Source organism: Macrobrachium rosenbergii, chromosome 29 (genome assembly GCF_040412425.1).
Source record: "Macrobrachium rosenbergii isolate ZJJX-2024 chromosome 29, ASM4041242v1, whole genome shotgun sequence".
NCBI lineage: Eukaryota > Metazoa > Arthropoda > Malacostraca > Decapoda > Palaemonidae > Macrobrachium > Macrobrachium rosenbergii.
This window is the reverse complement of record NC_089769.1, coordinates 23,834,584-23,862,083: the sequence shown is the minus strand read 5'-3', so window position 1 is coordinate 23,862,083 and position 27,500 is coordinate 23,834,584. Positions and strand designations below refer to the sequence as shown.

The following is a 27,500-nucleotide window of genomic DNA, read 5'->3' as shown; positions in this document are numbered from 1 at the left end:
GAAATATTACTGACTACTGTATTAGTGCGAGGCATAATATAATAAGTAAATGTGATGAAGTGAATATTATATATATATGTATACATACATACATACATACATATATATATATATATATATATATATATATATATATATATATATATATATATATATATATATATATATATATATATATATATATATATATATATATATATATATATGTAAATGGAGACAGCGTCTAGGTATTCAGTGAGTCAGTGCTGACGAAGGCCTAGCGTCAGTATGGCTTCCCACGGAGACAAGAGGGCATCATACCCTGGGCGCTGTGCTGGTTATGCCGCTGGAAGTTGTCAAGGTCCGGCAAGTGAGTTCGGTCATGCGCTCTGATGAGCGTGCCATGTGAAGTGTGAATATTCCATTTTGAAAACATGCTAAACATTGAATGCCTAGATGGCTTTGTGTCAGGATCCGCCTGGTTGGAGGACTTTTGAGTACTGCCTGTGAGGTGAGCTGGAACTTTATTCCCAAGAAAACCTGAATGATTTAACATATACTGATGTATTTTACCGATTTATTTTGATCTGCTATGCCTCTTTGATTTTTATTGATGATTTTACCAAGTTTAATTATGTGCATTTCCTGTGGGGTTGGTGGTGTGGGAAAACATCCCACATTTATTTTTCTCTGTGCCTATTTTTAAAAGTTGTTTCCCCTTTGTTCTTCAGATGTATTGTGAATAGAGGCCAATATAAATGGAGGGGAATGTGACTATTATGACTTCAGCTATACTAGCTTATTTTAACTTATATGTTGGGACTTACTTAGTGGAAGTTAATAGTACCATGATATCTTACTTGGTTATTTTGAGGGTACCAATTCTGGGACGTTGATATTCCCAGTTCATTTTTATTTAATTTCAAACCACTTTTCATGCTAGATTACTGAATAAATTATATTTTTTGGTAGTCATGTGTTTGCTGTTCTTCCTTAGTTAAGATAGTGACTTGATGATGATGATGATGATGATGATGAGAGAGAGAGAGAGAGAGAGAGAGAGAGAGAGAGAGAGAGAGAGAGAGAGAGAGAGAGACCAGTACTGGCCATTGCTACCGAAGAATCTTAGAGATATAAGACGATATGACATTTTTCTTAAAGCAGATGTAGAAGGAGGTTATGACCCTATCTGGCCTTATATTAATAGGGGATATATATATATATATATATATATATATATATATATATATATATATATATATATATATATATATATATATATATATATATATATATATATATATATATATATATATATATATATATATACCTACATATATATATATACATACATACAGTATATATACATATATATATATGTGTGTGTGTGTGTGTGTTGTGTGCATAGCTAGTGAGGGAGTGATCACCTTCTACCCAAACAGATCATTGCCCCTGGGGGCAGGAGGTTGTTTGCTTCTCAGGCAGATAAACTCCTTGAGAGTGAAATGGCTGGGAAGCACGCCAGCATGCCTTAGCGTAGCCGAACCTTTCGGGTGTGGGCAAGCAGTCAAGTTAGCTGCCTACTCCGACTGCAACACTGTGACGAAGTGTTCATGTAGTTAGCCAAAGAAACCCTGATGGACTACGACAGAAGAGGAATGGCACCCAGTCCCGTGCAGTTCTTAAATGGGCAAGGAGTGCTAAGTGTCTCACGGTCTTAATTCTTTTATTCATGCTAAAAATATGAATTAGACATTTGTGCTGTAACAGAGACAAGACTGACTGGAGTTGATAAATTGGATTTGGAGAATAATTTATGTTTGTTGACATCTGGTCGACGGGACGGAATGCATTATCAGGGAGTAGGATTGCTGTTGGGATGCAAGGCAAAGAAGGCTCTATGTGAATGGGATCCTATGGACGAGCGATTGTTGTACACACGACTCAAGTCAAATCATGGTAACATTAGTCTGTTTGTGTTATGCACCCACTAATTATGCATCTATGAAAGGAAAGGCGTATTTTATGGAAAGGTGCAGTAAGGAATAGGAAGAGTTGCTAGACATGATGTTTTGATTTGTATGTGACTTCAATGCAATAATGAACTGCTCGAATGAGGGATTTGAGGCTTTTATGGGTAAGATGGGTGTCGGTGGTAGGATGAGTGAAAATGGAGTAAGGTTTGATTTAGTCATTTGGGGCACACTTTTTCAACGTAACAATATGCACAAGACGACATGGGTGTCACCGTGTGGAAAATATAAATATCAGATTGATCATATTGCTGTTAGTAAAAGGCATAGAAGCTCTTTGCTAGATGTTCATGTTAATCGGGAAGCAGATATTGGTAGTGATCATCATCTCAGCGTTGCAAAAATAAGACTTAAGCTAAAAAGTCAGAAGGGAAAACCTGTTGTTGACAGATACGACACTGATATGCTTAGAAGGGAAGAATAGGAAAAGGAGGAATTTAGAATAGAATGCAGAAACATGTTTTGGTGTTGGAAACATTGGAGGAGCAGTGGCACTGCTGACATTCCATCAGGGGAGGGGGGCCTAGGTGGGGCCGAAGATATTCTTTGGGGGCCACAGAAAATTACACAAAACTACTGTACCAATTCTGTAATTAGTAAGATGTACTATTCTCGAATGTACAGTATATATCCATGTGAATGAAGGAAAATAACAGTATTAGTAATTAGTAAACCTGTATTTGAAATTATAGAGCTGAATTTTCAATTAATTTTCAACTCTTACTATATGCAAATGTATCAAATACTGTAAGGGTTAAAGTTTAACTACAAAGGGAATTTCAACTGGGGGGGCCAGAGGGGGAGTCAAGCATCTGGCTGGGGGGGGGGGCACCCTGGCTCCCCCATAGCGACGCCACTGTGGAAGGAGGGCGGAAGAAGTGTAGATGAGATGTCGAGGGAAGTGAATAAAGCTTTGCATGAGGCTGCTGGTTGTACGATCAGAAGGAGACTCAGATTGAGGAAAAAGATGTGGATGTCTGAGGAAACTTGGGATATGATCCAAAAGAGAGGTGAGGCAAAACTGAGGAGTGAGATGCATTTTGTTAGTGATGAAGATTTTGAATTAGCAAGAACCAAGTACTTGAGTTTTGATCCAGAAATTAAAAGACTAACTAAGAGAGATAAAGAAGATCTGTTAGTAAAAAGGTTGCGGAAACTGAAAAATTAATGAATAAAAATGATGGTCAGAGTCAAAGGATAGCATATAAAGCAATAGCAGAGCTGAATGGCAGTGCTGGTAAGTGTAAGGATATACCAGTCAGGATATGGAAGGTAATTTATCGACCAAAAATGTTTAAATCAGAAATAGATGGAAAGAGCACTTTGAGACAGTTCTTAATAAACCAGTCCCCCCCCCCACAAAACCCCCGCCCGCCCGAAGAGGATATACTGCCTGCTCAGGAAGTTTTAAGTATTGATGAAGGTGAATTCAGGCTACAAGAAGTAGTTAAGGATAAAAACGGTTAAAGAATTATAAGGCACCAGGAGAGGATGCTTTATTCCCGGAAATGTTTAAAGTGGAGGAGGATAGATTAGTATTTGTCTTGAAGATATTATTCAATGAGATATGGGTGACGGAGCTAATACCATTAGGTTGGAAGAATGGTGTGATCATTAAAGTTCCAAAGAAAGGAGATCTGAGTAGGTGTGGTAATTGGAGGGGAATCACTGTCACCTGCAGCCTTGAAAATTTTCCAGTAGAGTATTGTTGAATAGGTTGGAGCCAGTGGTTGATGGTATTCTGAGGGATGAGCAGGCTGATTTTAGAAAGGGGCGGGGTTGCAGTGATCAGATCTTCATAGTAAGCATTTAGTGCAGCAAGCTAATGAAATGAAAACTCCATTAAGTCTTTGTTTTGTTGATTTTGAAAAGGCCTTTGATAGTATTTCGAGACGGACTATGGGAAAAATCATGAGGCATTACGGAATACCGTAAAAGTTTGTGATGGTTATCATGAACATGCAAGAAGGCACATCTGGTAAAGTGATGGTTGATGTGCGCTTGAGTGACCCATTAGAAGTTAAGTCTGGCGTGATTCAGGATGGCATTCTGTCTCCTCTGTTGTTTGTAGTGGCCGCAGATTACATTATGAGAAGGGTTAAAAGGGCAACTGATGCAGGTATACTCTGGGGAGAAAATGGGAAACTTCTTGACTAGGATTATGCTGATGATATGGTTTTGATCTGCGAGGGACCAGAAAAGACGCAGCGTTGGGTTGTCTAGTGAGAGAAGGTCGAAAGGTTGCTTTGGTTATTGATAGTGGAAAAACTGATATCATGAATATGAATACTGAAAATGCACAGGATTCTCTAATTAAAGGCTTGGTTATAAAGCAAGTGGATAAGTTTAAATATTTAGGTACTTATTCATATAAGGATGATTCTTTAAGCACAGAATTTATGGAAAGATTAAAAAAGGCTCATCAGGCAATGGGAAAGCTTAAAAATATTTGGAATAATAGCAATTTTTCTGTGCATACAAAAATCAAAATTTATAAGGTTAGGGATATTTTGCTTTATGGGCATGAGTCACGGTACAGTACACTGAATTTGAATAATAAATTCTTAGTATTTGAAAATAAGGTGCTCAGAAGAATATTAGGGATTAATTGGAGGGATAGGATATCAAATAACAGAATTTTAGAGAAGTAACGGGGATGCAGCCGGTTGATGAGTATGTTAGGTTCTCACGCTAGAAGTGGCTGGGTCATGTGTATAGAAAACAGGGAATAGTACGAGATGCATCGGGGTGGGTTGCCCTTGGTAGAAGAGGCAAGTGGTAGGCCAAAGGAGACATGGTTGAGGACAATGAAGTGGGAAGCAGGAGACGAGTGTTAGGGAGATCTTGAGGAGTTAGTTCAGGACAGAATGTGGTGGCGTGGGTTCATCGAGGCCCTATGCATCCCCGTGGGAGCCAGAGGAAATGACTGATTGATTCACTGAAATATTATATGAAATATATATATATATATATATATATATATATATATATATATATATATATATATATATATATATATATATATATATATATATATATATATATATATATATATATATATATGTATGTATGTATGTATGTATGTATGTATGTATGTATGTATGTATGTATGTATGTATGTATGTATGTGTGTATGTATATATGTATCTATGTACAGTATGAATTCATGTGTAACAATAAGCCACAGCAGAATACCAAATGTGTATCCAGGCCAGTTGTGACCACCTCATGTATTAAAAATACATATCCAATCTTGAAAATCTTTATTTAATAAGTGTTGCCTTTGTAAGTTAAAACAAATCTAAAATATCTGACTGTCAGAAGACTGGAAAGGATATACTTTTCCAAGAGCGAAGAAATATATAGTCCCTTCCTTCCTGCCACATAAACTCAAGAGATTTGTCACAAAACAAAAAGTCTACTTAAACGTTTGCTGAGCCATTATGTTCACTACCAGGAAAGCTGAACCAGGTCCAGTCAACTTCCATCTCACCTGTGTGAGAGCTTGAATAAATGGTTGCAAGGGACTGCTTAAACAACCAATTAGTTAAGACAAATGTTGCAGTCTTAACCTAATCAAGACATCCATAACACTCTTATTTTGTTTCCAAACTGCAATTTACCTGGGTGACATTTACGAGTGGGACCCTGACATATGATAGCCGAACTGCCTATTTGTCAATGAATAAAAAACGCATGGGTACATGTCACTCCACACACATTAGTAGGACGACAAGGGGTGATGCCTAATGAACACATCAACCAGAAACCTTTATTTCCAATGCCCACGATAACAATTTATAATATCCCAATTTCTTCATACTTTTTCAATACATTTATCACTACAAGCCTTCTTGTATTCAAGAAGTCTTGTAGTGAGGAAACTGATTAGCTAGGAGGTAATTGTAACTACTAACATATGCACGCATTCTATATACTGTGTGTATATATATATATATATATATATATATATATATATATATATATATATATATATATATATATATATATATATATATATATATATATACACATATATATAAATATATATAAATGGATATGTATGTGTGTGTTCCAGAATAACTCTGAATCGCACTGAACAATTTCAAACAAACTTGGTATACATATGACTTACTTTCTCGAAAAGAATACTGTGATGGTAGGACATCACTAGTACCAAAGCGCACCAAAGGGGGTGGGGTGGGAAGGGTTTCCCTGAAACAGTGCTGGTTCTGCCTGTAGACTTAGTAACTAAATACACTCTATAGGTTTATCATACCTTATTTTCGTATACATATGACTTACTATCTGGAAAAGAATATTGTGGGAAGGTGAGACATCACTGGCACCAAAGGGGGTGGTGGTGGGAAGGGGATGACATGTAAAAATAACTGAAAACGACAGATATTAGTGTTTAATCTATAGTTTTCGAGGTCAGTGAGATGAATTGTGACACTTCCAAATTCAGCCCCGACAGAAAGCGGGGGTGAGAAGGGGTGAAATATACAATGCCAAAAATGTTGGGCAATGTAACGGAAGCAACCGTCTTAACGAGAGAGAGAGAGAGAGAGAGAGAGAGAGAGAGAGAGAGAGAGAGAGAGAGAGAGAGTTTATCGGTTGTATTCAGAGTTTTCCCTGGCAGAGCCGGGTTAGTCAGCTAGTATGTATGTATGTATGTATGTATGTATGTATGTATGTATGTATGTATGTATGTATGTATGTATGTATATATATATATATATATATATATATATATATATATATATATATATATATATATATATATATACTATATATATACAGTAAAAAGCATAAAAAAAGCATTGAATACCCGATGGTAAAAGAAAATTTCCATGTTCATTTCTGTAATACAAATCCATAAAAATATACCAATCAGCGAGAAGGAGTAACTGGATGTTAAATCGATATAACAGAAACTTCCCGAACAGCTTCGTAAAAAAAACCGTAGCTGTAAAAACAGATTAAGAAAAACACTTTAAAATTGCTGCGCTAAGGGCAACATTTTGGCTACTCACAAATCACAGAGAGAGAGAGAGAGAGAGAGAGAGAGAGAGAGAGAGCTCAGCTCAACGATTATGCCCTCATGCAAGACATAAGAATTCTGAGAAGTAACAATAAGCCACAGCCGAATAGCTACAAGCAATTCGTTACAGTCTCCGAATTCCAAGGCAAATGAAGGACCTTAGAATTACCTTCCAGTTTCTAAAGAAAATCCATCCTACATGACTAGAGTATATCTGGAGTTATATAGTCTTATACACACTAAACAGCATACAATTACATTTCAAATCTTTTCTCTCTCGACAGAGAATTGGCACAGGTCAAAAATTTGTTCGCTCAAGCAAACACTTGCAAGGGAATTTGTTTTGTTGCATTTTTTCTTCCTCGAGGGTAAAATGCAGTTCATGTCATCTCAAAATTGCCAGGTCATTGACATATTCGACAATTAACATACACACCTTATGCATATACATACTGCTCGATTCAGTTCTTAAATAACGAACGTGAAAATGAATATATATACATATAGACGTACACACAAATATAAATATATATATATATATATATATAATATATATATATATATATATATATATATATATATAAATATATATATATATATATATATATATATATATATATCTATATATAAATATAAATATATATATATATATATATATATATATATATATATATATATATATATATATACATGTACAGTGTATATATATATATATATATATATATATATATATATATATATATATATGTACAGTGTATAAATATATATATATATATATATATATATATATATATATATATATATACAATCAATCATGTCTTTCAGAGACTTTCGACCAGCACCAAAAGAGGGTGATTTTCCCCATTCCTATTTTCCATGGCCCACATACTCACTCAACCTCCACCCCGCTTCCTACTACGCAACCCTAACCCAATTTTTCCCCTCCACACGCTAATTCTTTCCTTTTTCCTTGGGAAATTAACGCGTGCCCCTGTGCCGTGATTAACAGATGTAATTTCCCTCCGAGTCACAGTTATTTTTCTCTCTACACATGGACCATTAAAAAAATGGATGAATGAGATTTCCAACTTTATGACATTTCAGAGATTGAAGATTTCCTGGTTATTACCACTGAAGGCATTTTCATTTCTAATAAATTCTGCCTTCCCTGTTTTATTTTCTTATGTTTTTAAACAGTGCGTTTCCTAGAACAGCAACGTGCGTGTGAAGCATTATAGCTTTTCCGCGAGACATAAAACCACTTCCGACGCACTAAGCATATTTCTCTCTCTCTCTCTCTCTCTCTCTCTCTCTCTCTCTCTCTCTCTATTTAAAACGATAGACAAAAAGAGAGAGAGAGCGGGGAAAAAGCAATTAAAATTGTCCTAGCTACCAGCAAAAGTGCAATAAATTAATTTAGACATCAGAAGCCGTTGTTTAAAACTAAGTGCCAAACACATAAAACTACATTTCGCATGCAAAGGAATTGAGACTTTTATGTCTTCTTCAGCAATAAAAAGTAATAAAGCAATTTAGTCATCAGAAGTCAATATTTAAAAAGCAAACACATGTATCAGATGCCGTAAAATGCTACTCGCATGCGCAATTCTTCCGAGGAGTTTTTTATGTCTGCTAACAAAGGTCATAGTTTCACTCTGGACTTACTGGCGAGGTATATGTTTTACATGCACATACTTGATTCCTTGAAGTTGTGTATGTATGTATGTATGTGTGAAAATATATGACATATATATATATAATATATATATAATATATATATATACATAATATATATATATATATATATATATATATATATATATATATATATAATATTTATATTCATACACACAGGTGGTCCTCTATACGCATATATTCAAATTCTAAACTTTCAAAGGTACAAACTTCCGTGTCCGCACGAAATGTGGGCTATGAATTTTTTTTTCATGTATTTCACTGTCACTTTTTCAAGGAGATATAGAAGAATTTGTTTACTATAAACTTTATTCTACGTACAGACACCACACTGTCTTCATAGAGAACTTTACCACCGCACAGTGCTATATGCTGAATGCTAACTGCAATGCTGGACTTACAAACAAATCCCTTGGAACGGAACTAGTTCTTATGTAGTGGACTACCTGTCTGTAAGCATGTATATGTATGTATGTGTATAGATATAATATATATATATATATATATATATATATATATATATATATATATATATATTATATATATATATATATATATATATATATATATATATATATATATAATGTTTGTGTGCATATATATTTATTATATATGTATATATAAATATATATGTATACACCGTAAAAAAGTTGAAGAAATCATACATACACATACATACAACCACATGTAGTAAACACTAAAGAATTACTAAAAGTCTGCATATAACAATGAATGCTAAATGTATATTAATACCACCCAGATACAAAATTTTCTATAGGAAATGAAAGTACATCAATTGTAAAACACCATACTAAGAAATCTAAACTAAAAATGTTATTGAGGATCTTCAAAATATTGAAGGCCGTCTAGTCAGAATATAATCACGAAACATACGAGCATTCGCAGGTGGAAAGTGGGGGGGGGGGGTATAACTCATACGAATTCTCTCACACTTCTCCAGGAAACGCGTGACTCGAGATCATTAACCTTACTTCCATTATTCTCCACTCACATTTTAAATGATGAAAAAGGGGACTTGTCAAATTATGATTTTATCATTCCATTGGCTATTAAATAATGTTTGCTAAGAAGATACAGACAATATATACATATATATGACTTTTATTATCAACAAAAAAATTCCCCTTCGGTAACATATATGAAAATCTATTATTTCCGAGGTAGAGCAATTGGATATTAAAGGACGTTTGTAGCTTAATGCTTATACATACATACATTATATATAAATATATATATATATATATATATATATATATATATATATATATATATATATATATATATATATATATATATATATAAAATATATATATATATATATATAAAACGTGTGTGTGTGTGTACTTGCAGGTCAGCCTCATACCTACACATCAAGAGCTGAGTGATAAGGTATAACTCGTAAAGTTTTAATGATTACATAACTATAACTTGAGAGAGAGAGAGAGAGAGAGAGAGAGAGAGAGAGAGAGAGAGAGAGAGAGAGAGAGAGAGAGAGAGAGAGAGAGATTATTTTTCAAGTATTCGATTACAATCTACAGTCAAAGGTGGGAGGTAACGCGAAGAAACCCTTCTGTTCTTGGAGTGGAAATCAGTAAAATTTACACAAACATCCGTGTAGCTCATGATTCAATTTAGAAGGCTAAATGTATGTTTTAAAGAATCATGCTCAAATATGCCTTGCTATACGGTTCAGTGATGTAAGAACTGCTATAATACGAAATGCAATAATAATGTATATAACGGAATGCTGTTATAATGATACACTGCATGGGAGGTACGACTGTAAAAGTCGACTGCCTTCGTAAAACAAATTCTTGTCCCATTACGCTATTACGAGCTTCCAGTAAATGATGCATTGAAGACCGACAACGATGCGGATAACAATGACAACTATGATGATTTAAAAGAAGCCTAAATTCAGATAAGCAAATGATGCCCAAAGCAATTCGGCGGCAAGGAAAGGAGTCTAAATACGTGGACTTCCCTTATCTCTACGGGGAATGGAATCCACGTTTAGATTTACCGTCGTCCAGCCCGGAACCAGTCTGTCCCCAGCATCCAGGTACTTGGGGCACGTTCCAAGTCATTATTATCTAATCACCACGTCTGACGGTAAAGATAACTTTCTCTAATAGTAAAAACTAGTTCTTTAATAGGAAGCAAATTAAACGACTTAGAAAATGCACAGTGAGAAAGGACTGAGCAACCCGGTTGATCCTAGAGTTCACGACTTCCTTACAGTAAAGGCTGCTGGATACAAGAGTGGGTATGAAAACAGTTTTCTCTGTGGATGCTTTAGTACTGTCATAAGTCATTTCTATTAGCTTTCAAAGTAAAATATAGAGGCGGCATCAACAGTAATTTTTTCATGAGAACAACTTATCTACTTTAATTGCCCCCTTTACAGCAGCGTAAGAGACAATTAAGCAAAGAATTATATGTAATCCACTCTACTGTATAAAAGGAAGGATGAACAGTAATACAATGCTCATCTATCAATCCATACAATTTGTCTAACTTGGGGGTTATGAATAGGAGAATAAAATCAAACTGAACACCAAGGCTTATCTTAGATGATTATACTGTGAGAGACATAATTGTCTCTGGAAAGGTGGACAACAGTAGAGTAATGAAAGGTGTGATCCAAAATAATTTCACTGGAAATTATTACAATTTTCTGTTCGAGATCTCTTGTACGTGATGCTACAGAATACAGCCAGTGGCACGTGTGCAACCGTACGTCATGTCAAATATTCATTCTCTTTATTGCCCAATCCATATAAAGACAAGTAAAAAATGCGCCGAAATTTCTTCGGCGCAATCGAGTTTTCTGCAAAGCGTATAATGCTGCATGAGCCGCGGCCCATAAAACTGTCAGCCACGGCCCGGTGGTGGTCTGTCCTACAGCGTTACCAGACGCACGAGCATGGCTAACTTTAACCTTAAATAAAATAAAAACTACTGAGGCTAGAGGGCTGCAATTTGGTATGTTTGATGACTGGTAGGTGGATGATCAAAATACCAATTTGCAGCCATCTAGCCTCAGTAGTTTATAAGATCTGAGGGCGGACAAAAAGTGCGGACGGACAGGCAAAGCCATCTCAATAGTTTTCTTTTACTGGCCATCGGTTTTGCTGAGGAAACAGCGGTGTTTTGTGAGAGAGACTACGTTTTCTGTAGAAAGACAGACACTGATCGAAAGAAGAGAGAAGCTTAGAGGAAATATATAAAAAAAATGACTATGAAAATGAAAGAAAACCAGATTGGCATAACCGAATGTTTATATGGACAACAGATAAATAAAACAATAGACGAAGTAAAAAACAAATGCCAAGCTGGGCGAGAGATACGGAATAAATGAACTGCCACAAGAAATAAAAGTGAGGATATTGGATGGAGCTCTGAGAAAAGTCAGTTGCAGTAAGTGATGTTCTGGTATTGAAAATAATTTCAATACCGGATTACAGAACACGAACAGAGGCCGCAGAATTGAAAATACTTCCAAAACAAAGGAAGAGAGCGGAAACGGACTTCAAAAACAAAGCTTCAGAATTATGAAACCCAAGCGTTTGAAGGCAAGGCAGCTTATACAAAGAAATATTCGTTTCGCAGAATGCACACGCATGTTTCCTTTTTGCAATACATCATAAGAACATTGCGGAATAGAATTAATGGGCTCAAAATCATTGAATTAATGGGCTGAAAGGCTTACAATTAAGAAAAGAACCTGAGGAAATACTGGACGCCTAAGGTACTGAAATATACACAAAGTTGACATTCAAGAGCAAAAAATATATACAAAAAGAAAACCAACAGTTAAGGGATAACGTGCTATTCGTGAAAAAGCTATACATTCATAACAAAAAGCCATCTTTTGGCTGTTTGAAGTAAAGAATACCGCCACAATTCGCCAGCCTTTTACAGTGGATATGAATATCGGTCTACCTCTATTCACGTCTTATTGAACATCTTTACGCAAAGATGAAAGTGATACGAAAAGAAAAACTTTCAAGAAAATTCATTGCCTTTCACAGAAATGGTTCTCTAATCAGTCAGGCATCTTCTGAGAAAACATGAAAGCCTTTTTACAAAACCAAATATTAAAAAATATCAATAAAATTTCGTGGGAAAAACTGCTCTCGCAACCAGGTGACGTATCTTTCACTTCCCCGTACAATAGACCTTAAGGAAAAAATAGAGAAACATAGATATTAAAGGTTCTTTTTATGTTACTTTGAGGAGCAACAAAAAAAAAAACACTTGCAAAACTCTTGATTTGATTTACCATTACGTTTATGTATGTATTAACGGTAGAACCTTCCGTCCGTTTGAATGTGTCACATTATATTCAGTGGTTAGATATCCGTCCACTGATTTGTCGTTGTACAGTAATTAAAATTGAAAAGGTTAAACCTATGCTGGTATGAAAAGTTATGGAAAATACACAGAGGTCTTGCTATTTAAAGTGTACTTATCTAAATTATCTGTTATGAGTAAGAGCTAAATTACTTAGGAAGTAATCATGCCTCAACAACAACCACGTATCAGAAACATTATATAAAGCCTTAGCTATTACCAGTAACTAAATCAATCAATAAATTAACCAGTAATGAATTACAAAACAGAAACATTTATAATATCAACTGCTAAAAGAAAACACCACTCTATACAACCCAATAAAAAATAATAGCAGGCAGCCTGTCCATGGTGCCCTCTGACCTACCTGTTTGCGAACTAATTTGAAAGTGAGCGTCCTCGTTGCCCCCTGTGATGGCAAAGGTGAGATTGGAAGGAGTGAGGTCACCGTCGGAGGCGGTGAGGGAAATGACAGACGTCCCCGGAGGCGCATCCTCGGCCACGTACGCATTGTAAGACGGCTCGTCCGTCTGAGGAATGTGGTCGTTTACGTCTTGTACCTCCACGTAGACCTGGAATATTGAAATTCAAAAAAATAATAAAGGGTAGGACTTTGCAACAGTCAATTCATTCATCAACCATTCGTCAAAAAGCCACGAAAAGAAACATGACTTCTCTATAAATAACGTAAAATCTAATGCATAGTTATTATTTATTAAAAAAAAAAAAAAAAAAAAAAAAAAAGGAGTTGTGCCAGCGTACACACTACTATCATTAATCACCCTCACAGCCTCGATGACAAGCCAGAAAACCTGACATAATCTCCCAAAAATAACAAGCCCACATCATCCATCACTCAAAACAGCTGACAGGACATCATCATATTTCTCGCATTAAATATATGATGTGGCATTTCATGCACTGATTCCATTAACTCTTTGGCAGCCCACGACTCTAATACCCACTCATGGACTGATGATCACGATTAAATTAATTATTCATGGGGATGCGGATACTCAGAATCCCTTCCTTTCAGGCATCTTCTAAATATCATCTGTGGCCGTTCGTTCAGTGTCGGCGGCACATTGACTTGTCTTGAGCCTGTGTGAACTAAAGCGCCAATATTCTTAAGACTTTGGGTAGGACGTGTCCTCCGTTACCTTGATCTTCCAGTCTCTGGTTTGAGTTCCCTTGTTGGAAAGTACTCTCATGAACAGTTCCTTCATTTATTTGCTCATTCATCCATTAATATTTCATTCTGTTGTTACCATCTGTTACGTATATAATGATCTTTTTATTGTTCTTTTTTTATTTACATATACCTAATTTTAGGGGAGGATGCTAGGAACGTTCTGTGAGAAATTTTGCACAACTTAACTATAATAATAATAATAATAATAATAATAATAATAATAATAATAATAATAATAATAATAATAATAATAAAGAGACAAGAAATCGGGGGCATGTGCAAAGTAATTATGCTTTTGCTGGCAAATTAACTTAGCTATAAGATTATCATCATAGTGAAGTCTACGAAATTCAATCTTCGGATTTCAAGATATGCATGGACGTTTTTTGTGTCTATCGTTCAGAACTTCCTTCCCTCAAGTTTTCTGCATGTACCTCTAATCATTTAGGCATCCTCACTGACAGGTTTTTTGCCAAATCGCTTTTCATGCGTTGATAAAAGCGCAAAATCTTCTTTCTTTGAGAATGACAGATGTATTCGCAAAGGGTTTTCCTCTCTAACCCTCTCCTATCCATTTCTCCAACAATCTCTCCCGTTCAACCTCTTCTCCGATTCACGAGTCCACAAATAATCCAGTTTTTTCTGTTTCTTCTATCTACAAGTTTCCCACCAAACAATTCTGTTTGAACTCAGTCCCCATTTACTTTTTTTCTTGCTGGTCTCTGGCGTATTTCTGCAAGAGGAACCCATAACTTGAATTCAGTATTACAAAATCTCATGTGTCGACATTTTTTAGTATCAAATTCCTTTAAACTGGAGAATATGATGTCACATATTTTAAATGGCTTAATAAACTTCAAAGATGTAGGCACTATTTTCATGTTGAATAATGTCTTCTTCAAAGAGGATACTTAAATTTTCATCAGTTTGTTTGGCTCTGCTGGTAATATTATTTTCAAATTTTGTAAGTTTTTAAACGTTCCTTAAACATAAGTATAAATCGTAAGGCATCTAACTGTTGGGCTATCCCACTTCCCCCTCTACTGTAAGCTCTCTTGCTCTCTACGATAAGCGGCCATGTGAACGCTTTTTCTAAGTCGGTAATTGCTTCACTGAGGTGTGAGACAGAGTCTCTACCCTCCGGTGAACAAAGTTACAACCACCAGGTTGGGCTCTTGCCGTAGTTGTGCGCTTCGTGAATCAGTCAATGATCACAAGACTGGAAGGTTTAGCAACTTTTCCTTCTACTTCCAAGCAGTGGAATGACCTTCCTACAACGGCGCCATCTCCCCCAACTCTGATTTCCGCAAACTCCTTCTTTTGAGACCTAGATCGACCGTGTCCCTTGAGATTAGGCTCCATTCTCTTTCTCCCTTCCTCTTTACTTCACTCCGTCAGATTAGACTTGATTGAGGCATTTGATTCTCAGTCCGCTTACAATTTAGACAATAATGATAACTACGTAACGAAACCTAAAACTGCACAAAAAATATTATCAATTACCATATCGTTATTGGATCCGGTAATAATTAAGAAGAAAGAAAAACGAAAGAAATGGACAACAGAACTGCCTTATCTTCGGCGATGACTCTGGGCGACCAGGAAGAAACATCAACTTGAACAAAGACGATAAGGGAGTTCTATTGCCCAGCTAATACATAAATTTCCCATCCAATCAACCCTTTAACCGTTCAAGTTATGGTTCGCGAGGGAGAGGAAGTGAATTAGGAGATGACTGGAAAGAAAAAGTTAAGGAACGATGGACTACTAGCTCTGAGGCAAAACATTTGTGGTCGACGGCGACCTGATCTTTGTGAAATGTAAAAATGTGAAGCTTCTGCTAATATTCATACACTTGGCTCTGTTCACATAAAGAGCTGGGACCACCATGACGCATTGACCTTTTCGATGTGGCTGATGAAAACAGATTATGAGTTCTGGGTGACCTGCCTATTTTCAGCTCCCCATTCCACCAACAAAAATCTAGCACAATAACCTAAATGTCGAAACTAAAATGAAAAACTGACAACAGCCACCCGTAATACAGAAGAGCCATCGCTGTTAGGAAACAAAATTAGTGAAACAGAACACCGGCTTTTATTGACGCTCCAAACCATTAACAATGCAATATCCGGCCATCGGCAATCAATCATTAGACGCCGTTATTACTCAACTACCACCCAATTATCTTAATCACCCAATTGGGCAAGCAGCCACCCAGAGTCCATCAAGCCAATGACACCAATTACAGGATGCGTCAACGTGTCGTTAACGACAATCATCGGACTAGGCAGACCATTTGCCATTCAAGATAAGCCTTTTTTATATGGATCCCTTTTATAGCGGATAATGAACCAAGCCTTTTATAGGCCGTCTTTCAACGTAATTAATAGGTCGGTCTCTCTCTCTCTCTCTCTCTCTCTCTCTCTCTCTCTCTCTCCAATGACCTTCGCTGTTGCAGCAGCAGCAGCAGCAGCTGAATTACTAATGCTTTCTCTCTCTTTCTCTCCTACTGTCACTGACTCTCAACTAAGCCCCTCAGCAAACCCCTCTAAAATATTCATAATTCCAAAGTGCATCTTTGGCCGAAGTTATCAATATCAAAGGGATTTTAATCTAGCGGCAGTGTTGACCTTTACGAGCGAGTCCCACTGCAAGGCCATGAATAAGAGCTATCTATCGAACGCCCACGATTGGTTCCCGAAGGATGAAAAATAATACTCTAACTAATGGTTCCTATTCCAATTAAGTGCAAGGTCTCATCAGACCACCATATAACACTCGAGAGCACAGCAACTGTTTCATGGAAGTGGTGACGGCTATTGTGAAGGACTTGAAAAAATGAATATTTGCAATAATTTTACCAAAATCAAGAGTGATGTTACATTCCGGGTCATTCTTAACTTGAAACAAAAATAAAGTAAAAGAAAAGAAAACGCTTAGTGTTTGGTAATATTCGAAAAGCCTCTCAAAGAGATCCAAATATTGCTGATGAATTCTAAACAGGCACTGATATTTTGTGAGATATTCCTTAAACCCAACGGACTTTAGAGACAAGGGTTCAAAATGAACATTCAGATGCACTCTCCAACACACCGTAACGTCACTTCGATCTGATATTCCGAATGCGGGTTCGAAACCCTCGAAGTACGTCAGAATTTCTTCATAGTCTTCCAGTAGGCTCTTAGGCTCTGTAGTGACAAGCGTATCCATGAAATATGAAGAATTCGAGAAGCTAGGAGGACATTATTGTTATTACAATTAGGCCTACATACATATCTGGTAAAAAGTGACCAGCAGATTTTGTAAGCATACATACATACACATAAACACACCATATATATATATATATATATATATATATATATATATATATATATATATATATATATATATATATATATAAGTGAATGTTGTATATTTGTTTGTACACTATAGAAATCCGAACTGCTTGACAGACCCAAACAAAATTTTGCATGCAGCCTCTATGCCACCCCAAAAGGTTTATAACTCAAAATCAAACCCATACCCCGTAAAAAACAGACAAAACGAATGAAATTTTCGTTTTTATGTCACCTTTTCCTTCAGTCTTCTGGGTTTATTCTCATTTTTCACCTGACGCTCCACCTCTTTTTCCAGGTGCTGTCAGACGCATGATTTAATTAAACTCCTCCCACGGCAAACCCTGTAATCAGTTTAGTACATCGAAAAAATTAAACAGCTGTGTTTGACTGTATTAGAATTACTTTCATTGTCATAAAACAATGTAATTAAAAATATAACTTCTACCTCCACACCAGTCAGACCATACAATTACAAACAAACACACAAAACAAATGGAATATCCATTTTTAGTCCACCTTTTCTTCAGTAACGTTCTGGGAGTCATGAGTAGCTTGGATGGAAAGCTCCAAGTTTTCTGGTGACGTCATTAAACTCCTCCCACTGCAAACCCTCAGACTGGTAGCCAGACAATGCGAATTTCCTCATTAATTTGTTAGCTTCTTCGTTTTTACCTTCAGAATTCATTATAGCAACTGTTTCGTGATGTTACAGTGATGTATTTCATTATAAAGCCGGTTTAAATGAGGTCTGGAATAATCGGAATATCACCTTGGATACTCCATCGGTTAATGGTTTGAAATTAATTATTGTGCGAATTGGCAAAACACTTCACTGCATAGAGAAGATAAGTTTCTTTTCACGTTGCTTGGTCCTGATTACATGGAAGATAATGACTGAAAATTCTAGATTAAAACTTTACAGTAATGTAAATCATTACATCTGGCAATCCTTTCCGAAAGGCACTTGGAGGGTAAATGTATTATATACAAATAGGGATTAAATTAAGAAATGGCAACTACTGCACTTCGAGTAACTCAAAGTACTCACAATTTACACAACATGTCAATTCATACCTTTTGCTGATGTAATCATACACAGTAAGGAATAGTATTCCCATCATTTAGGAAAATAAAATTGTTTATTGTTATATATTAGAATGATATATACTCATTTCTATCTTTTATCAACTCATGTTTACCCAAAACAATAAATAACCGATTGCCTAACATTCCTTCAAGAAGGGAAAGATTTTGTTGGATTCATGATTACGTTTTTGTACGAACTGACCAAGTTTATAGATGTCATACACGTAACTTTATACACAATTCTGCGTTAAGGAATTTGATGTCATTGTACAGATAATGAGTTGTTATTTATTATGTTAAAAACGTCCCTAACACCAAAATAAAACAAGTATGTATCACGAGTTGAATTTACCTGTATAGGAAAATGTTTTGCCACCATTTTTCTTTATATGATGCGGGGGTGGAAGGCTAACTCTGCAGCAACTCACTTAGTAATAAATTAGTAAAAAAGTAAAAAGGCGTAACAGAGTATAGACTAAATATTTCCTATTAAAAAAAGACATCTATTCTCATACAATATTAATGAATGAGTTTAAATTAGAACTGAGGGGTTGGTTCAGTTTTTTATGAATTGGACTGTGAAGTTTACTTTCATTATAGTAACACTTATCATAAAAAGACATCATTGACCTAGGCCTATAACAAACTGACTGTATCACACTGAAATATTGTTTTAGATTTTTATTGTATGATTTGGACTTACAACAACCTACAAACAGTTGAAGGGTCTAACACTGAAATGATCTAACACTGAAATGAATAATGCCTATACATAATTTATTCATATTCTGATCAGAGCATCTGAGATGATTCCCAGATGAAATACAGCAGCAAACTTAAACAAAATTGGCGCTAACCTGTCCACCCATGCAATTACCTGTCAGTCAGTCGGATGATATTTAGGTAATGCCATCAATTCATCCATTCTGGTGAGTGGACTGTCTCCGCCCACAAACTGTTGTCTACACGCAAATTTTAATGGCAGTATCGATGATGAAATGATAAAAGAAATGACAGGTAAACTTCAACGTGAATACATGGCCTACGGTTGATGTATTCTATAATAGTGAATGGGTGTTTGGGAGAGAGTGAGAAAGAGAGTGAGAAGGAGAGTGAGAGGAGAAGAAGAGAGAGAAGAGGGGGTGTCAGGGAGGAGAAAGAGGGAGAGAATGTCATTTACAGTTTTTCCGGGCAGTGCCGGGTTGGTCAGCTAGTGTATAAATATTTGTACACACACACATACATATATGTATATATATATATATATATATATATATATATATATATATATATATATATATATATATGTATGTGTGTGTGTGTGTGTGTGTGCGTGCCTTTGTCACTAATTTAACAAATTACATTTTTATGCTTTCAAATGTTGAACCACAAATTACCCCGTAATATCAAGTACACTTTACTTTAGGAGTAACTCGCATCAAAAGGGGAAACAGAAGATAAGGGGTTCCTAAGCTGACGAAGATTTATGCATAAAATTAGTATCAAACATAACAAACTTATTAATCAAATGGATTAGTTTCTATTTTAAGTATAGAACTTAATTCGATAAGAATCTGTACAACAAAACGAAAGCAACTTTTAGCTCTCTTGAAGGCCGAATACAGTCACTTCTAGTCACTACGAACGTAAAAAGGTACAGAACTGGTTTGAATCCAGGTCAGAGAAGGAGTACTTATATATAAATTTCCCTCCGGTGTAGGGCTTCCCAATGTAAAATAATTTAATATTAATGGGTAATTTATTATGCCAGAAGGACAGAGCCTTCCAGTCATCAGCAAGTTTTTAAAAATGAGGTTGCTAGCCCTATGATCTTATACTTTACTCTTACCTTCCGGCACAAACCATAGACCTAACAAATGCGAGATTAGTACTCAATATTAATCCACAAGCCATATATATAAATATATATATATATATATATATATATATATATATATATATATATATATATATATATATATATATATATATATATATATATATAATATATATTTATTATGCCAGAAGGACAGAGCCTTCCAGTCATCAGCAAGTTTTTAAAAATGAGGTTGCTAGCCCTATGATTTATACTTTACTCTTAATATAGACCTAACAAATGCTAGCCCTATGTGTATATATACATATATTGTGCGTGTGTGTGTGTGTGTATACATTCATTCTTGTATATACTGTATATACAGTATATATATATATATATATATATATATATATATATATATATATATATATATATATATATATATATATATATATATATATATATATATATATATATATATATATATGTATATCAGTTGTATTCCACATAGGAAAGTGAAAGATGTTTTGGTTAGAATATGCCCAACAGCTTCGTCCTCCAATGGACCTCTTCTTGGAGCGTTTCCTTAACAAACGCTCCAAGAGGTCCACTGGAGGACGAAGCTGTTGGGCATATTCTAACAAAACATCTTTCATTCTCCTATGTGGAATACAACTGAATAACATATCTTCGTGTCTAAGAAGAATACCAGTATTATTATTATTATTATTATTATTATTATTATTATTATTATTATTATTATTATTATTATTATTATTATATGTATATATGTGTGCGTGTGTATATATACATATATTGTGCGTGTGTGTGTGTATACATGCATGTGTATATACTGTATATACAGTATGTATATATATATATATATACTGTACTGAAATTATATGTATGTTATATATATATATATATATATATATATATATATATATAAATTATATATATATATACTGGACCCAAACAGACAAGTAGAATAAATCTTTTGCAGTAGATCTGCAAACAAAACAGCTTCCTCGCATACGACTTGACAGGACAATGACGCATGAATAACAAATCAAAACACTGCAACAATACATTCAGGTTACTCCACTGAAAAACACGCACCTGAAAACAACGTAAACAACGCATGTATTGTTAACATGCTTCAGGCTCAGAAAAAGGGTCTATGCATTATGAGGACCATCGGCGAGGCGATGCCATACTGAGAAACAATGGGTTCGCATTCAAACCAAACAAATTTTTGATTGAAAATTTTAAAGTTCTCAGCTTGAATTTTACATGGAATTTTTTTTTTTTTTAAGAAAGACTTGTTCCATAAAGTTCCACAAAAAACTAGCCAACAAATTTTCTGCTGTAAATTAATGCCACTCTTCCTTATATGTATGGCACACGAAAAACTTACAGGAAGGTCATCCAATCAGGCCCATTATCAGTTCGATAGGCTCAGCCTCTTATCATTTGTCAAAATGGTTAGGCTCTCTGTTAAATCCGTTTATATGAAATATCAGAGGCACATATTCAAAATACACAAGACCTAATAACAAAGCTGAAAGGGAAAGCTACAAATTGCAGGTTAATTACTTTTGATGTTAATTCACTATTTAAAAAAGTGCCCATTGATGATTTGCTGCAGTTGCTATATGGAAAAATGAATAATATAGATATTTCTATTTTCCATCATTTTTTCTTAAGCTGATAAAGTTACGAACAATTGTTAAAACTTTTACGTTTAATGGTTGTTTTTACAGACAGATATTTGATTTGGCAATGGGAAACTGTTTATCTGCAACTCTCTCAAATATGTATACGGAATTTTATGAAATGAGATACTTACCTAATGTCACTACATTTATTCTGAAATGGTATACATACGTCGATAACATAATATACCGTTGGCCTCTAGATCGGGACCGCTTAAAATTTTTTTTTAGAGAACTTTTGAATGACCTGGTTCCATCCATAGAATTCAAATTGGAATAGAACAAAATAAAGCCCAACCATTTCTCGGCATAGTCGTTATGAGAACTGGCAACGGTTTTAAATTCAAATTATATCGTCAACCAACAGCAGTGAATGCTTCCATTTACAATTTTTTCAGCCATCACCTCAGGGTAAAACGATCAGTGTTCTCAGGGATGATTTTGCGAGCATACAGGATTTGTCAGGATTTGTGATCCTGAATTTTAGTACAGGAAATTCAAAACACCTATGAAATTGCAGGAGAATTATGTTACCCACTGAATTTCATTGATAGTTTTCTCCAAAGTGAAAAAAAAAAAACTTTATAGTTATAAAAGATTTAGTATTTTTGGCATTGAAAATATTCTAGTTTTTCTATAACGTTGTAATTTTTATCGACTGTACGTAGCCTTAAATGTCTGAAAATAAATGTTGTTTTTAGTAATAATTCGTCTATTAAGAATTCAATGTTTTGTAATAATCCAGTAATGCCAATACGAGAGGGGTACAAAATTAATTGTTCAACTTGTAATTTAAATTACCGTATATTGGACAATCTGGTAAGGAACGAAGCAAGAGTGTCACACAGCAAAAATATAATGTACGTGTTGCAACCAGCTCACGTGCCATCTGTTGTCACGTGAGAAACTTTGATCACCCTAAGGACTGGAATTCACCTAAAGTTGTTTTGAAAAGTTCATCAATACGTGACAGATGGTTAGTTGAAGGATGCCTCATTAATTCTTCAAGTTACATGAACCTGAGCGATGGCCTTGTTGAAAATAGTTATTCTTAATGACTCAAAAGTAAAACAAGCTGTTAGGTATTTTACAAAAAGATAATTTTTAAATTAACTGTGATTCGTAGTAATTGCATATTTCCATTAAGTATGTTTTTGTTTTGAAGAATGTTTTTACATACTTATTTAGCTTGTTAACGTGTTTTATTGTTATCTGTGACCCCATAATTGATTTCTTGTGTAAGTTGCTTTCTTAAAGCTGTTTAGTATCCTAAAGATATGACTGGAATAAAGTTGAAAGTCTTGGTATCTCCTTTTATTTTACGTGAGAATCTTTTGTATGTATTTATATATATTTGTGTGTACATATATACATATATATATATTACATATATATATACACATATATATATATATATACATATTATATAATATATATATATATATATATATATATATATATATATATATATATATATATATATATATATATATATATATATATATATATATATATATATATATATATATATATATAATACAGATACTACATACGGATGAAGCATGACCGATTTCTATCTTTGCCTCCGAAAATGTTACATCTCATTGATCTTACTAACTTTTCCTGACCACTATCAAATGAAATCACTACATCCGATGGGGCTGAGATAACGTCCTGAAGCGTCATAAGAGAATAATTTATAAAAACTTAACGATAGAGAATAACGATAAAAAGAGAAATAAAACAAATGGTTCGCAAAGAAAAATGGATGCGTGGGTGATGAAGAAACAAAAGGTACGGACTGGTTGTTTTAATTTTCAAGGAAATATTGCTGTGACAACATTGGCATTCGGAGCTGAAAAAGTTTGATATCCGATAAAAATATGTTTGGCAATTCCAGGCCCTCCCTCATAAACCTACAGCAGGCACTTTGTCAACAAAGAAACGAGAAAAGAAATTATAAATGACGTTGTGGGGGGGGGGGGCAGTAAAGGAAGTGTAGGAAGAAGAGTGTACATAGTCGAGAGGAAAAGGAAAGAGGAGACGCTAATAATGACAGCGTGAGAGTTCGGAGAGACTTATCATTCACGGGCGAAACCGTCCGTGAAATATGGGTTTTATTCTAATCTCCGATTTCCCAATTCTTCTCGTCTGATTTAACCTAAATTGGATCCAGACTCACGAGCACCAATGGACCGTTTAAAAGGAAATTGCAATATCATTCATTTACCTGCCCTTGATTTGTTCCACTACTTCTCTTCTTATTTACCTGAGCAGAAGATGATTGGTACTGTTATTGATATCGATATCATTTTTACAGTATTCCGGGCATGATTTCTTATTCTTTTGTTTATCACTTACCGAAGTATTTTCAATATTTCATTTAACTTTATGTATTCCATTACCTTTCAGTTACTTTCAGATTTCAAGTACCACAGCATTTTAGCATAGCTTATATCATTTTTAGGTAATTAACTTTCATGGATATTTTAAATTTTCATTCATAAAAACCCTTGTATCCCATAAATTTAATATAATTTATAACATAGATTAACTTGCCTATATATATATATATATATATAAAATATGTAAATATATATACATATATATAATTATATATCATATATACATATATATATATTATATATAAATATATATATTCATATATATATATTTATATAATATATATACATATATATATTATATATATAAACATATATATATATATATATATATATATATATATATATATAAATATATATATATATATATCTATAGATATATACAGATAGAGTCTATATATTTATATATATATATATATATATATATATATATATACATATATATATATATATAAATATATATATATATATATATATATATATATATATATAATATATATATATATATTATATATATATATATATATTACATATACAGTATATACATATATACTGTACATATATATAAAAACATATATATTTACATATATATATAAATATAATTATATATATAATCATATAAATACAATATATATATATATATACATAATATATATACATTATATACTGTATATATACCTGGAACACAAACCTTGGGTGGAATTCTTCTGACGCACATGAGGTGATCAGGTGATTGATACTTTGGTCGTACTTAGTCACTGTTTTGTGAGTCTTGGTGAAAGGTGGGTATATGGTCTCGCTAACTCTGTGGAATTTTCATATAATAGGAATTTTCATATAATAGGAATTTTTATGCATTTCGGGTGGTTTTATCCCGACGTTTGCGTTCCAGGTGACTAAATCCTGGTGGAAATCTCCCGACCTTTGTGTTACCGTATCAGTTTGTGAAACCTTATGCATTTCTTTTTCCTCTTCAGGCAATATTTATTGATTATTTATAAACTAATGTGAACAATAATAAACAACCATGCCCAATCCTACTAATTTCTGTATTGATGATGAAATAGCTGACAGGTGTGCCAATTCAAAGTGGCCTCGTCACCTGTAACCTATCTGTGCTGACTGTATATAAATAATGTATGTGTGATAATTTCGCACCATTTGCGCCAAATTAGCCTTGGTACAATTGTAATAAAATATATATATTAGATATATATTTTTTTTTTGACTAACGAAAAAATACCCTTTTTCAAGTGTCTCCCATAGAGGGCTGGAACACAGACAAGGCAGGCTCCTATGATCTGTACGCCAGCACAAATAAGAAGTGCTCTGTGCCAGTATTTCTTTTTTTTTTACGAATATTTAGTCATGTTTCAAAATTGTCATTTTTTTCTTGTTTTTAAATCTAGAAAGGTATTAAATTAAAGTACAAATTTAGTTGACCGTGTTTCAATTCAAAGAAGAAGAGTTATTTTTTCACTGTACGTTTGGTAATAAAAAAAAATGGAAGGGAAGTATTTTATTTAAATTTTCCAAATTTTCTCCCGAGAATCTGGGTTTTGTGTTCAGAAATATATATATATATATATATATATATATATATATATATATATATATATATATATATATATATATATATATATATATATATATATATATATATATATATATATATATATATATATATATATTGTGTCAGAGAGGGCGAGAAAAAAAATATTAAGTACTTGTTTACGGTTTTATTCTTCAACTATTTTAGCTGTCACCTCGACTGTATTTTAATCCTGGAATCGCCTCGTTTCATAAAGAGCTATAATGACAGTGAGCTCGAACACATCCTTCCCAATAACAGGGCAAATCAACCCACTGCCATATGACGACTGACACTGTGCGGGCTGACTGGTTGTAATATCATGCGGTTAAATGGCTTCATGTTTAAATATTAAATGTCTTAGACAATGACGGCAGAGAAAGGAAGATCCGGCGTATGAAAGGAGAGAGAGAGTTAAGAAAATATGCAAAAGCAAGAGAAAGGGGGAAATAAAGTCTGGAAAATAAAGTCTATGTGAACACGCACAGAAAATACTACCTTGAAAGGGAATAATTTATCACAGCCTTTGGAAAACATATAAACAGCTTCTAAAAACGAAGAATTTTAGAAGTTTTCATATTTCTATGCCTGAGTGACACAATGATTGCCACCTGTCAATGCAATTCAGATTATTCTTAATATTAAACACGTGACATCTTACTTCTGATATATTTGAAGGGCTGACCACCATACAAGATTACTATTAAAACTACCTGAAAATCTGAGATTATAAACAAAATGTTCCAAAAGCATGTCAACTTAAAAGATAAAATCGAAAACTGAATAGGGAAAGTTTTTGCCTTCAAAATGTGGGGTATGTGAAAAAAAACATATCACGCTTAAAAATAGAAAAGGTTAGAGAAAAACTGGAAAAGAATAATAATGGTACAAAATGGATAAACAAAAAAAAAGGACATGAAAATGAAAAGGAAAAGCAAAATTTCGGCCATAAGAACTAAATGTAAAATGGGGAAAGCATAATGTGTACACATGAATACGCTAAATGTCCTGGTAGACATAACCAAACCGTCAAAACAAAATCAACCGAAAAAAACAAAAACAAAAAAGAAATGCAATGCAATAAAAATACTAAAGTGTGAGGGGAATGAAAGTTGAGAGGCTGAAGAGACAGTCAACGAGGGGAGAAAGAAGAGATGAGGAAGAAATTAGACAGTACTAAAGGGCAGGGGAAAAGATAAGGGAGTGAAGGGTACTACACGAAA

The 27,500-nt window shown here is 34.2% G+C and overlaps 1 protein-coding gene across 1 annotated transcript in view; it reads right to left on the bottom strand.

Annotated features, from left to right (window-relative positions):
• Positions 1-27,500, bottom strand: part of LOC136854674 (fat-like cadherin-related tumor suppressor homolog) — a 723,114-nt gene that overhangs the window by 317,419 nt on the left and 378,195 nt on the right. The window contains 1 exon segment of the mRNA XM_067131274.1: positions 13,496-13,700. Coding sequence (XP_066987375.1) covers positions 13,496-13,700 — 205 coding nt within the window.